A 12,257-nucleotide genomic window follows, 5' to 3' on the forward strand; every position below is an offset into this window, starting at 1 on the left:
AAGATATTCAACTACGTTACATGTATAGTGAACAGGAATTTGCCACCAGATCTCCAAGCATGACTTCATAGGCTGGCCACTACTGCTCTTCCCCAACACAAACCTTGAACAGACAGAGTTTTGTTTAACCAGCCTGTTCAGGCTGATCTTGTGATGGGGAAAAGCACATTCCCCAAGCACTGCTTGCCAAATGGGTGGGTGTGTTTATGTGAGTGCACGCTGGACAAGGACATCCTGCATAGAAGGAACACAATAAATCACATCTGAGCAGCACCATGTGATTAATGGAGAGAGGACAAGGAAACATTTGGAAATGCCTGCTGGCCAGAGTTCAGCAGGCAGTATCAAGTGTTTGAAGCTTGAAATCAGGGCAAAATGTAAAAAGTAGTGTGTGTGTAAATACATAAAAGGCACAATACAAGTTTAGAAACCTTGCATAATTAAAACGAATGATATTGCTAATCAGATGTCATTTTAAGGGACAACAGCACCACCTGCAGAACAGTAATATTACTACATGTTTTAGCTTAAATACTTATAATGAAACACAAGCACTTACAGAAGAAGCAACTTTAATGAAAACTACATAAAAACCTTTCAAGATATCAAAATGGTCCCTCTGAATTTACTGAGTGGAAAACATAAGGCACAATATCATAAAAGGACAAAAAAAAAAGAAAGGGAAAAAAAAAAGAATAACTTGAGAAATAGCTCAGAAACCTAGACATGTTCCCATTAAATCAAAACAATGCAGAGGCAATGATTTTAAAAAGTACAGGCATGATGTAAAAGTAGTGAAACTGCCATCCATTCCCCACAGAAATCCAGGTTTTTTTTTGGTAAACCTATAAAAGGCATATAGTGCACTCAATTATCTTCATAACAGTAGATGAGGAGGATAGATTACCTGAGGTGACAAACTGGAATGTGATTAAAACTCCAACAATTCTTTGCTTCTGTACAACATCCAAGCAGAATAAGTTTAAGCTAAAGCTTTCTTTACTTAAGGTGCAATTGGTGAAAGGCCATCAGCCACGTGTTGACAGACATGATGAATTTTAGCTGAAATCCCTGTCTGGGAGCACCAGCGGGGCCAACAGAGTCCAGAGATAGAGGGCCAAGCCGATCCAGCTGGAGCTGATCTTCACCCAGACGGCCGGCATGGCGGTCTGCATGGTCTGGTAGTCTGTATCAGGCCTAGTGAATCACAGTAGATAGTCAGCACTGGGAGAAACGTGCACTTCTTTAAAAGGTGTAGCAGCACCAAACAGCACATACTTACTTGTACCAGTTGGTGAGAGTCATCATGATGTAAAGGGAGGCCAGAAAGAGACTGAAGTGGAAGAAGGAGTAGCTGTAGGTCACTCCATCTTCTTCGTTATCCACAGCCCGGTGGACTCCGTCCTCCTCTGTGGGGGTCTCTGCGTTGGCAGTCAGACCCTGACCTTCCTCAGTCTGCATTAGTTTGTTCACTTGAGCATTGTTGGACGAGCGGATGCTGTGATGGGCGACGACAAGAGAACTCACATAGACAGGCGGTAGCAAATTTCTGCAGCTTCTTATTTTGGATGCAGATTGTTCATTTTGAACTGGTTTCCAGGTTGAACTGTCAGTATTTTGATTTCTAACAAAACTTAAGAATTTTTTCTAGGCTTGGTTGTGTGTAGTTTGTGCCGTGTTTAATACAAAGTAGATTTTTTTTTTTTATAGCAACAATCCAATGCTCACATGCAAATGAATGAAAGCTACAGCACAGGTCACCACACCAGGTAGCTGAGCGTGTGCGATCTGGTCAGTCGCTACAACAGCTGGTAAAAACCACTGCCTGATTTAAAGTTTAGCATTTTGAAAGTCTGAGTCCTCTTTGCTGCTACTGCTTCTCTCTCTTCCTTGATTAAGGCCTCTGGGATTTAAAGCTCCACGGTGAAAAAAGTGCCTTATAGCATACATAACACTCAATAATTATTCATGAGTGTTCCAAATGTTTATTTTGCTTTTTTAAATGCTAGTATAGAAATAGAACGGCCCAAGCATATGCACGACATGAAAGCAAGCACCTTTCTCCATTTCTTGGCTGTGACTCTAAAACTGCTGCTCTCAAAGGACCTGAGCAGCATCTAATGGCTGCCTCTTCTACATACCTGGCATAAAGAGTGCAGAACAGGAAAATGATCAATCCCACGATGCCCTGTGCATCCCACCACTGCGTGGTGCCAGGGGCTGAGGTGGGTCCTGGTGGTGGAGTTGGACTGCTAGGCTGGACCAGGCTCAACAAACTTGGGTTACAATTCCGGTCTGGGGTGGGAAAGCAGAAATTTGGCTAAGCACAGCTGAGAGTATGACAAATGACAGTAAAGCCTCTATTAAGATCACAAGAGTATGTAGCTCCAAATGTCCTCAAGGTTTCCCTTTGTGCTCCTTTCTTCAAGCTCTGAATACACTGCAGCCACATAGTGACTGAATTATTGGACTTACTGGGGTTGTTGGTCATGGCTGACCAGGTGACATACATGGTGTAAAGGGTGATGAGGGAGGCCTGAAGCAGGCCTGAGGTGGGCTGAGCTTCCTGTGGAGATGGACAAAGTCACGAGTTAGAAAATAATTCATGCTCCAGGAGCTGATCAAAAAAGGTCAGTGGTGTGACCCTGCTCCTCCAGTCTGCATGTCTGTGTCTTTGGGCAAGATACAGTACCCCAAACTGCCCCTGACAAACGTTTCAGTGAAGCTGTCCGGGCTTTGACAATGATAGCTCACAGCTAACAATGACCCACCACTGACAGCAGCTTTTTTCTGGAATTTATAACTGTAACCTAACTGTGACCATTTGGAGGTGTTTTACAGTTTTCTCTCTTTGTGAATGTTAGGAAATGAAACAATCTGCAGAGCAACATTACTAGTTCAAGTTTTTTTTTTGGAAAAAAGGAGCAGTTCTGTTGTAAAGGAAAAACAGGGAAAAACAAAAAAGCACAGTGCTCTGCTCTGCTGTTACCACAGTGTGTCAGCAGGTGTCTTCCATCTAATGATCTCACTAATAATTCAAGAAATCTGTCTGTCTCTTCTTTGCCTTTCTCAGCTGTTCATCTGATCCACGTTACACTCAGTGCAGTGCAGAGTACGTAGTCCGCTATGGAGGCTCTGTTTTTGGTAGCATTTGCATGCCTGTCATTCTGTCTGTAAACAAGACAGCTCAAAAAATCTTGAATGAATTCCATCAAGGTCTACTTCACGATTTATTGATTGAAAATTGATCGCCTTAAAATTTAGAAACAACGATTCTTACAAGTGTGGTGGGTATTGTCAACATATACTGTATATAGATTTGAAATATGTCACATTTGACCTCTGCTTCAAGGTCAATATATTGATCTAAAGGTCAAAGTATATGTTTCTTACTGCTGTTGTTTGTACTGACAGCATACAGGGAATGATACATGGGGATTCTAAATATTACATTTGACCTCTGACCTCACTTTAACGTTTCATATTTGCCTTTCTTTCAAGTTGACCCCAAAATCTGTTATATCTAAAGAAAATCCACAGATATAAAAAAAAGAAAAAGTAATTAGACTCAAAATGATGTGAAGAATATTAAAATAGGTTTCAACAGAGCAAATTAAAAAAAAATAAAAAATTGCACTTTGTAGTTCAGTAAAAACAGGTGCAAACTGCTTAAAGTATATTTAAAAAGAGTGACAGCGAGCTGCTACGTGGAGGACTGTGCTCTCAGAGAGCTTAACGTTTTACTTTTTTTTTTTTTTTAAATAATTAAATCATTTTGTCTTTGGTTTCTGTGACAAAGCCACGTTTGAACAGACACACACCCTCTCTCTCTCTCGCTCACACCACTGAGTCTATCTTACAACTGCCCCCCCCCCCCCCCCCCCCCCAAAACAATAACTTCATAATTGCCTGGATATGCCATGTTTAGCAGGAAATCAGTAAACCACAGCTACAGAAACATGGAATATACTCTCCCAAATGCTCACTGCACTAACAGAACTTGAAATTGTGTGAAGTGCAGTGTATGCTGGTGAGCCGGTCTTGGCTGGTAATGTTGGAGCTCTGCAGCTCTGCTCCACTCCAGTGGATGCATCAGGGAAAATGTGGGTCCAGCATCGTACCCGGGAACACTATGAAATGCAGACTCATGGAGCCAGACATCAAACCACCAACCTTCTGATTAGCAGACGGCCCTCTCTGCCTCCCGAGCAATCCAAAATACACCCAAACGCTGCCTTTAGAAGATGAACTACAACATTTGTAAATTGATTCAGATGTGTAAGAGGCTCACACTTGCCACCGTTATGTTAATGCAATCTGTTATGCCCTCTTTTCTTTCTACTATACAAACATCACTGGTGCAGAATTATACTTTAAATACAAGTGTAGCTTTAGCACATGAATCTTACCTGGATTTTGGGCAGAATGGACACAATAGACACAATGATGCAGAATATGAGGTTGAGGCTGATGAAGACTTTGTGCTCTGTGCAGTCGTCAGGTTTTGTGTAAAACAGGTAGAAGAGCACAACAGCAGCAAAAGCCAAAGCGTAGTGGATGAAGGTGAAAGAGAGGAGAGCTGTGGGGGCAACACAAGAACACAATCACACACAGTAATTTAGAGAGTGACACACTTCTGTGTAGTAAATACTGACTCACTGAGCCTGAAAGCATCAGCTTCTTGATCAAAATACTAGACTTATACACAAACCTTCAAAGCAGTTAGTTCAGCATTTATGTAGTTAGATTATCCGGAAAAAAAAGACATGTACCATATAAATAGCCTGAATTATACAAGTATTTAAACCCCTTCAGGAAACTCCACATTTGGAACCATCACTTGAAGTTCTGCTAGTATTATACCTGCAAACCAGCACTTGGGGTTTCCATCCTCCGCCTTCTCGAGCCAGGACTGGTTCCAGGAATGGGCAAAGTCAATCAGTAGGATGAGCTGGATGATGATGAAGACGAAGGAGCCCACCATGCCGAAGTAATACCACACTTATACCACACAGGATCAGATCGGTTAAGATTTCGCAACAACAAAATCTGAAGCAGTAGCAACATCATTAAAAATCTGATCGTCTCTACCAGATAGCAGAGGTGGCAAAAGTACAGACATTCTGTACTTAAGTAGAAGTACAAGTACTTGTGTTTAAAAAAAAACAAACACTTTGGTAAAAGTCAAAGTACTGGTTCAACTTCTTAAGTAAAAGTAAAAAAGTACAGGCTCTGAAGTGTACTCAAAGAAGGAAAGTAAAAGTAGTTCTTTGAAGGACGTTTCTACCTGCTATTTTTGTGTACAGCTAACTGAACCTCATTATATATTATTGTAATAATATAAAATAATACATGAGAATACAAATGTTATTCCAATCTAAATTTTAATCCTAATGAATGCACTCAGCTTGAATCTGTTATGTAGGACACAAACTGTGAAAGGGAATTTAAACACAACTCATCTCTGCTACACTGATGTAACCTGTAACTCTGACCATGAACACAGCCAGTCCAACACAGAGCTTTACTGTAAATACAGTACAGCAAACTAACCTGTTTATCACGCACTACACTGCAGTACTTTCATAAAATCTTTGAATTACACAAAGTTAGCACACCTCAGTTTGTTTTGCAGTCCTTCCCTTTAATTCTAACCTCTCTTCTTCCTCTCCTGTCCTCTTTCTCCATCTCTGAGTGAACTTCTCTCTCTCTTTGCTCTCCCTGCAAATACAGCAGCTCTTCTTTTAGCCAGCAGACACACTGTGTGACAAACTGCGCACACTTTGTGTGTTTGCTGATAGTTGTTGATCATTTAGAAATGTTGCATTTAAAATTACCTGCCACATGTTACTCCCTTTATGCTCGCTCCTCTTCAGTAGCACTGGCTAAGATGCTGGAAGTACTGCGAGCACAACTTACAGACATCTGCGGCCCACTGTAACCCCTGATTATAGCGCTATATATGATAAATAAATTATATGGTTTTGCCTCTTTAATCTGGTTGTATGCGGTAAGCCCCGGTGATGGAGGATACGCCAGTACGATTGTCTCTTATGTGTCATTGTTCCGCTGTTTAGGTTCAGATCATTTGATGTTTGATGGCGCACTGACCAGAAATAACAACTTCTCTCAGACGCCTGAAACCTAAAGTAATGAGTCTGTTTGAAAATGTAAGAAGTAGAAAGTACAGATACTTGAGTAAAAATGAAGGGAGTAAAAGTAAAAAGTAGTCAGAAAAATAAATACTCAAGTAAAGTACAGATACCTGAAAAATCTACTTAAGTACAGTAACGAAGTATTTGTACTTCATTACTTCCCACCTCTGCCAGATAGACACGTTTCCATGGTAATCCAACTTCATGTGAGATGAGCCATGTACTCAAACTATTTTGAAATATATACACACACTCCAACAAAGCTAAAACCTTTACAGAAATTAGATAATTAGATCTCAGCTGCCTTCTCTGTCACTACTGCATAGCATTATGGGAAATTTATGCCAACAGTATTGGTTCCTACAAAGTTTCTGACACATTATTAAAAAAAATAAATAAATCGTATATATGTCACACTGTATGTCAATTACATACTAATGCACTAAATAGTACATTAAAATTTAATTAACTACTAACTAATATACTAAATCTGAGATATTAAAAAACATAATCTGAACCGGCAGCATCATAGATCTAGATGTTTTATAAACTGATGTTTGGCTTAGATTTTAACTACATGTGTTAAAATTCAAGCTCTAATTTAACCAAAGCTGTCCTCACTGAGGCTAACACACTTCATACCTGTATTAAAGGTGCCGTCTGGAATGAAGAAGGCTCCCACAGTTATACCCACCAGCACCAGAAACTTGAAGAACCAGAAACTGAGAAGAAAAAAAATCAAAAGTTATTCTATGTACACAACAGGTTTATATCATCATTTGTGTAAATGTGTTCTTTAGAGGTGCAGTGTCCACGTTTGGCCACCAGAGTGCAGCGTGCTGTGACCACATAAAGCCAAAGAACAGAAGCCGCAGCACTGACCCGTTCTGGATGGCTGCTCGGGGGTCCTTGCTGTTGCGCACTCGGATCATGATGATGGAGAAGAGGAAGAAGAAGCAGGCCATGGCGAAGCACATGCGGTACACAGACTTGTAGCCCACAATGATGTCACAGTTCACTTTGTTCTCTATGCCAATTATGCTGGAGCCACCCACACAAAACCCTGGAATCTGATGTGCACACAAAGGAAACAAAGGGTGGAAAGGACAGAGATCGGGTGTAACTGGTCCAGACAGATTACTTTATGGTATTTAATGTCTAACAAAAAAAAATATATATATTTTTCTGGGACCTTTTGATCAAAATAAGAGAATTCAAGCATCCTGTTCTGTCACTTTAAAATATCCCTGTTGATCAATTTCAGATTTATAATTGTCCCATATTTTCATAACGACAGCATGTGAGGGCCATTAAATCTTATCCAACCTTTTTAAGATTTTCCTCCATGCCTGGCAGAATCATGATGATGGACACCAGTGTCCCCAACAGCAGCAGGAAGGAGAAAGCCAGCCGGCTCATGGTGGAGTTGTATGTGGAAGGGCAGCATGATGACAGCAGGCAGGAGGCCGAGCCGCACAAACAGGACGCCTGGAGAAGGACGAAAGAGAGGACTATCAGGACAGCTTCATATTTTATGCAACTCAGGAATAGGACTCAGGGGGGGTGTAGGATAATCAGGATAGTGCATGCATGGCTTGCAAACACTGTGGTTAGGAGTTTAAAAAAAAAAAAAAAAAAAAAAAACAGACACTGGGGCTGCTGCTGTCAGGGGCAACCATCTTTCTCCTTCTGCATGTTTTCAGGAGAGCAGAGACAAACCATTCATCCCGTGACAGTAATCAGGTCTGTGATTAGAGCCGCCACCATAACACATCTCTCCTCCTGTCTCGTTTCTGATCCGGCGCTGCAAACCGGATCACACAGGACGCCCGCGTGATTCACACGCACGCCGCTGAGAAGTGTGTGAAGCACTGAGGCAGAGACTGTAGCTGAGAGCAGCCATCCTTCACTAAATATAAACACGCTCCAGAGGACAGGAGCCCTGGGTGTAAACACTGCAGCTGAACTGAGAAGCATTCAGTTTCTACGGCTGAGCCGGGCCTGCACAGAGCCCTGGCAACAAACGGCACCAACAAAACAACGGGCCGAGTTAGAAAACACCACATTTATTAAAACTAAGCCTAAACCCAGAGCTCTTCTTTGGATGTTGGCTGCCTCAGAATAAAACCATAGGTGATGTTGAGGTCTGAGCTCTTAGGGAGGCCAATCCATGACTGACAGCGTTCCTGTGTGTTGTGTGTTTATCCGGGTTTGCCTTTACTGCACTGGCAGTGTGCTTGCTTTGCTAAGTTATGTGTTGTGTGTTGGCACTGGTTCATGTCTTGAGTTTGGTGCCTTTTTAATGCTGGAATGACAGGTCAGCGTTAAATGAAAACAGAGTCCGGCTCCTTAGAATCAGAATATAAAGAAATGAGGGGTGGCTCAAGATTGGTGCACAGTACTTTATTTAACACTGTAGTCATTGCCACAGCCGTCTGCTTCCTTGAAAACTCTGCAGACACACGAACTGCAATAAATCTCAGACTTTGTTTGCAGCGGCATGAATGATTTACTTTTCATGGCAAATGTGGTGATAAAGTTTAAAAAGAAAATATTATTGCTTAGTGCGATTTTCATGTTTCACCCCATCTCTGTGGCCAGATCTACCACATGAAGAATATCCCTGTGACTTTGACTTTTTGGGGCAGCTACTGTCCTGGGACTCCGATATGTGAATCATCAGCTTTATACAGCTATCATCAGGGCAGCGGTGCATATAGCCAATCCTGTATAGGCTTGCTGAGGGAAGGGTTTTCACACCAGAGGGGTTATTTCCAAAAAGAGAAACCGACTGAGTCCAAGCACAGTGAAAAAAAAAAAAATGATATCTTAATAAAAAATAATAATAAAAAGTCACCATCACCCCAGTAACACAATCAGTCACATCTTTTGAAAACACTGCAACAGCTTTAGGATAAACATCTCATGTCCTACTGGATTTATTTAAATCTGACTGAAATCATGATGACAGGTTTTTGACATTGATACTTGAATGAAAAACAGATGAATGAACCACACAAAAAAATCAAGCTTGGGTGTTTTTATTTCTATTCTTGGCACTGATTGTTCACATGCTGACATTATTGCTAAAGAGCCAAGAGGCCATCACAAACAGCTGACATGACAATAAAGATTTTGACCAGGAAGGGGAGTTTGTGTGCGCACGAAGCCGCGGAGAAATTAACCTTTTTTTTTTTAACCAATTGGATGGAAAGCTTCAACGCTTCATGAGGCTTCATCTGCCCCTCACTCATAATCTAATGAGTTTCCACTGAGTGACGCTTTCACTTATTTGATTTCAGATTGAACAAATCTTTAAAATCGTCTGTTTTCCATGAAAACAACCTCATCATCTACGCACGTAAGAGAACTACAAACTGATTACCTCTTCATCATGACACGTGATTCAGATCCAAAACCGGAAACTCCACCTTGGACAGCGAACAGCGCCGCCTATTGACCATTATAGTGAAAATATGCCTCAAAATAAAACCATTGGAGGATTTTAAACACAAACCTTTTTGCGCGACTATAAATAGCACATCCGTCGCCATTCTAAAACACAAAACTGATGTATGAACCCGGAACATCAGCGAGTGAAAACTCACTTTATCTGTTCAGAAAGTTCTCCGTGTAAACTGTAACACTGATTCCTGTATTTACTTTAATGTTTATTCCAGACGCGCCGAGGCTCATTATCACTGGTGTCCAGCATGGAGCCGTTTAAGGCAGCAAGAAGAGAAAGTATAATGTCACATGACACATGTTGATCAGCTGGCCAGCAGATAAAAGGAAAATATCAGATTTTAGTAGTTTCACTTGAACTGGTGTCAGTACTGGTGCCTAATGTCGCCCTACCTGCTCGAGCAAGGGCATAAACGCTCGCAAAAATGTTCAGGAAAAGTTAAAAACTTGTCTGCGTATTTCGTGTGCCAACGCTACAACCGGTAAATGTATACTTACACAACTGGCGAGCGAACCGAGAGCCAAACAAGCACCCATGATGCTTTAATTCCTTCCCAAACCCGATAAAAATCCAAGAAGCTTGAAAAGTTGAGGAAGAAATTGACGCAAAACGGCCGTGGTCAAGTTAAATACGCAGAACAGACCAACATCATAGGGTACCTTCAAATTAAAACGTTCCTCCATATGCACGTACACATTTTATAAGCAAACCTTAACTGAGCACTCGAATGTTTTAGTTATTCATATATATTTACATTGGTGTACACACTTATATGAAATACAAATAATCGACAGGATATTCCGGTGCTGTTAAAAGCTGTAGACACAATGTGCGTGGACGCTCTGTTTTACTTTGACAGTCAGTCGACTGTACTTCCGGTATTGTTGGGCTAAATTGGGTGAAACTGCATGTCAGACAGGGTTTCTGTTGGGCGTTCCCGTTCTTACTCAGATGTTTGGCTTTCGGCCACCCAACGCCCATTCTGATTGGATCAATGAGCTGTCTGTCCAAAAATGTGTCCAACTGCGCGCTAATGCGTTATCGCGAAAACATGCCTTTATCACGGGCCAGCTAAACATGCGTTTCATCACGGTTTATCACATTTCCTTTGAAATCCACACATTTCAGTGCTCTATGGCACAGGATCAAGATAAAAACAATGCCACAAATTAAAAGAATATTCATTCAAAAACAACAAAAAAACATAAACACAATGTTAAATGATTTTATTGTTATTCTTATGACAAACATTTGACCTGTAATATTGTACAGCGTATCTGTTTAAATGAGTGTTCTCTAAAATCATATGGTGTTTTATAGATATTTTAATCATTTGGTAGTGTCCCTTTAAATGGATTACAGGTAAATAAATGTTTATTTAGTTTCTTACAGCTTACAGTGCAAACAAACAAACAGGTGGGACAGTGAAGGTCGGGCAGTGAGTGTAGCGCAGCAGGGAGCAAACCTCCATCTGTTAGTGTGTCTGACCTTCAGGGACGCAGTGAAGGTGTTCAGCTGTGAGTAATTAGTTTCAGCGCAAAGATTTATTTTCTGCCGCTCCACCAGATAACAAGATGTTCAAATGAAACCCTTGAATTAATATATTCATGAGCATTATCAGTCTGATGTTCAGGATATCCTCTTCTTCCAAGCATTCCGGGATCTGGGACCTGCGTCTTGTCATGTTGTTTTAGATTTGATGCTTGATTTGATGCCATTAAATGAGGTAAACGGAACAAAGTATTTAGAGTGTAAAATTGCCTGTTGACTAAAACAGCCACAAAAATCCCTTTGAAATCTCTTACGGTTTTAAGGTGGTAGCCTGTGCTGTGTCATTATATCTGGAGTAAGGATGAGATATGGGAAGATGGGCTGCGTTGTTTATGGTATCTAGGACTAAGGACCAATGACGGAGTTATCTGATTTAATCAAACGGCAGGTAAACAAGTGATACTATTTATGAACATCTGAACGTGTAGAAAAGGCGCACCCCTCACTAAAAAACAATGGTACAAACCTTGAGCTGCAAGACTAAGCACAGTAACAAAGGAAGCTGTGCCAGAGTGCATTCAAAATAAAAGAAAGCTATTGGTATTACTGAAGGTAACGTTTTTGATTATGATAATAGATTTAAGTTCATTTTCTAATTATTAGAAACCAAGAATCTGCATTGTTTGTGTGTGTGTGTGTGTGTGTGTGTGTGTGTGTGTGTGTGTGTGTGTGTGTGTGTGTGTGTGTGTGTGTGTGTGTGTGTTTAGCTGTGATAGTTTTGTTATCAAGGCTTTTCGGAATTTCAGGGCGTGAAGAGGTCCCATACCTATTGGTTAAGTAGAACACAATAGCCAAAGGCTCACAGTCCTCTGTGACATACAGGTTGTCGTTTCTGGTGCTTTATTCGAGAGCTGTTGGTGCAGCGGTATTACGTCAGATTCCCATTATTACAAGCTGGGTTTGATTCCTGGGTGCTGCGGTTTGCATTTTGCACATCTTTACACTCTGCTGCACGTCTCCATTCTTTAATTGATATAAAAAATAATCTATATGTTATTTATATATTTTTTTTTTTTTTTGACATCATGGAGTTTTCTATTTTATTTAGCCTAAATCTTCATGTGTTTCAGTTTGCTCCTACTTAC

The 12,257-nt window shown here is 40.8% G+C and overlaps 1 protein-coding gene across 1 annotated transcript; it reads right to left on the reverse strand.

The window, feature by feature from the left end:
- Nucleotides 1-555: 555 nt before the first annotated feature.
- On the reverse strand, nucleotides 556-10,253 carry serinc2 (serine incorporator 2). The gene is made up of 10 exons (XM_030741809.1): nucleotides 10,119-10,253; nucleotides 7,482-7,643; nucleotides 7,038-7,225; nucleotides 6,798-6,877; nucleotides 4,864-5,001; nucleotides 4,410-4,579; nucleotides 2,476-2,566; nucleotides 2,142-2,295; nucleotides 1,283-1,498; nucleotides 556-1,197 (listed from the first exon to the last, which is right to left on the reverse strand). The coding sequence occupies exons 1-10, from the start codon at nucleotides 10,155-10,157 to the stop codon at nucleotides 1,059-1,061; spliced, it is 1,377 nt and encodes a 458-aa protein (XP_030597669.1). The 5' UTR covers nucleotides 10,158-10,253; the 3' UTR covers nucleotides 556-1,058.
- Between the last annotated feature and the right edge of the window lie 2,004 nt (nucleotides 10,254-12,257).

Source organism: Archocentrus centrarchus, chromosome 11 (assembly GCF_007364275.1).
Source record: "Archocentrus centrarchus isolate MPI-CPG fArcCen1 chromosome 11, fArcCen1, whole genome shotgun sequence".
Taxonomy (NCBI): Eukaryota; Metazoa; Chordata; class Actinopteri; order Cichliformes; family Cichlidae; genus Archocentrus; species Archocentrus centrarchus.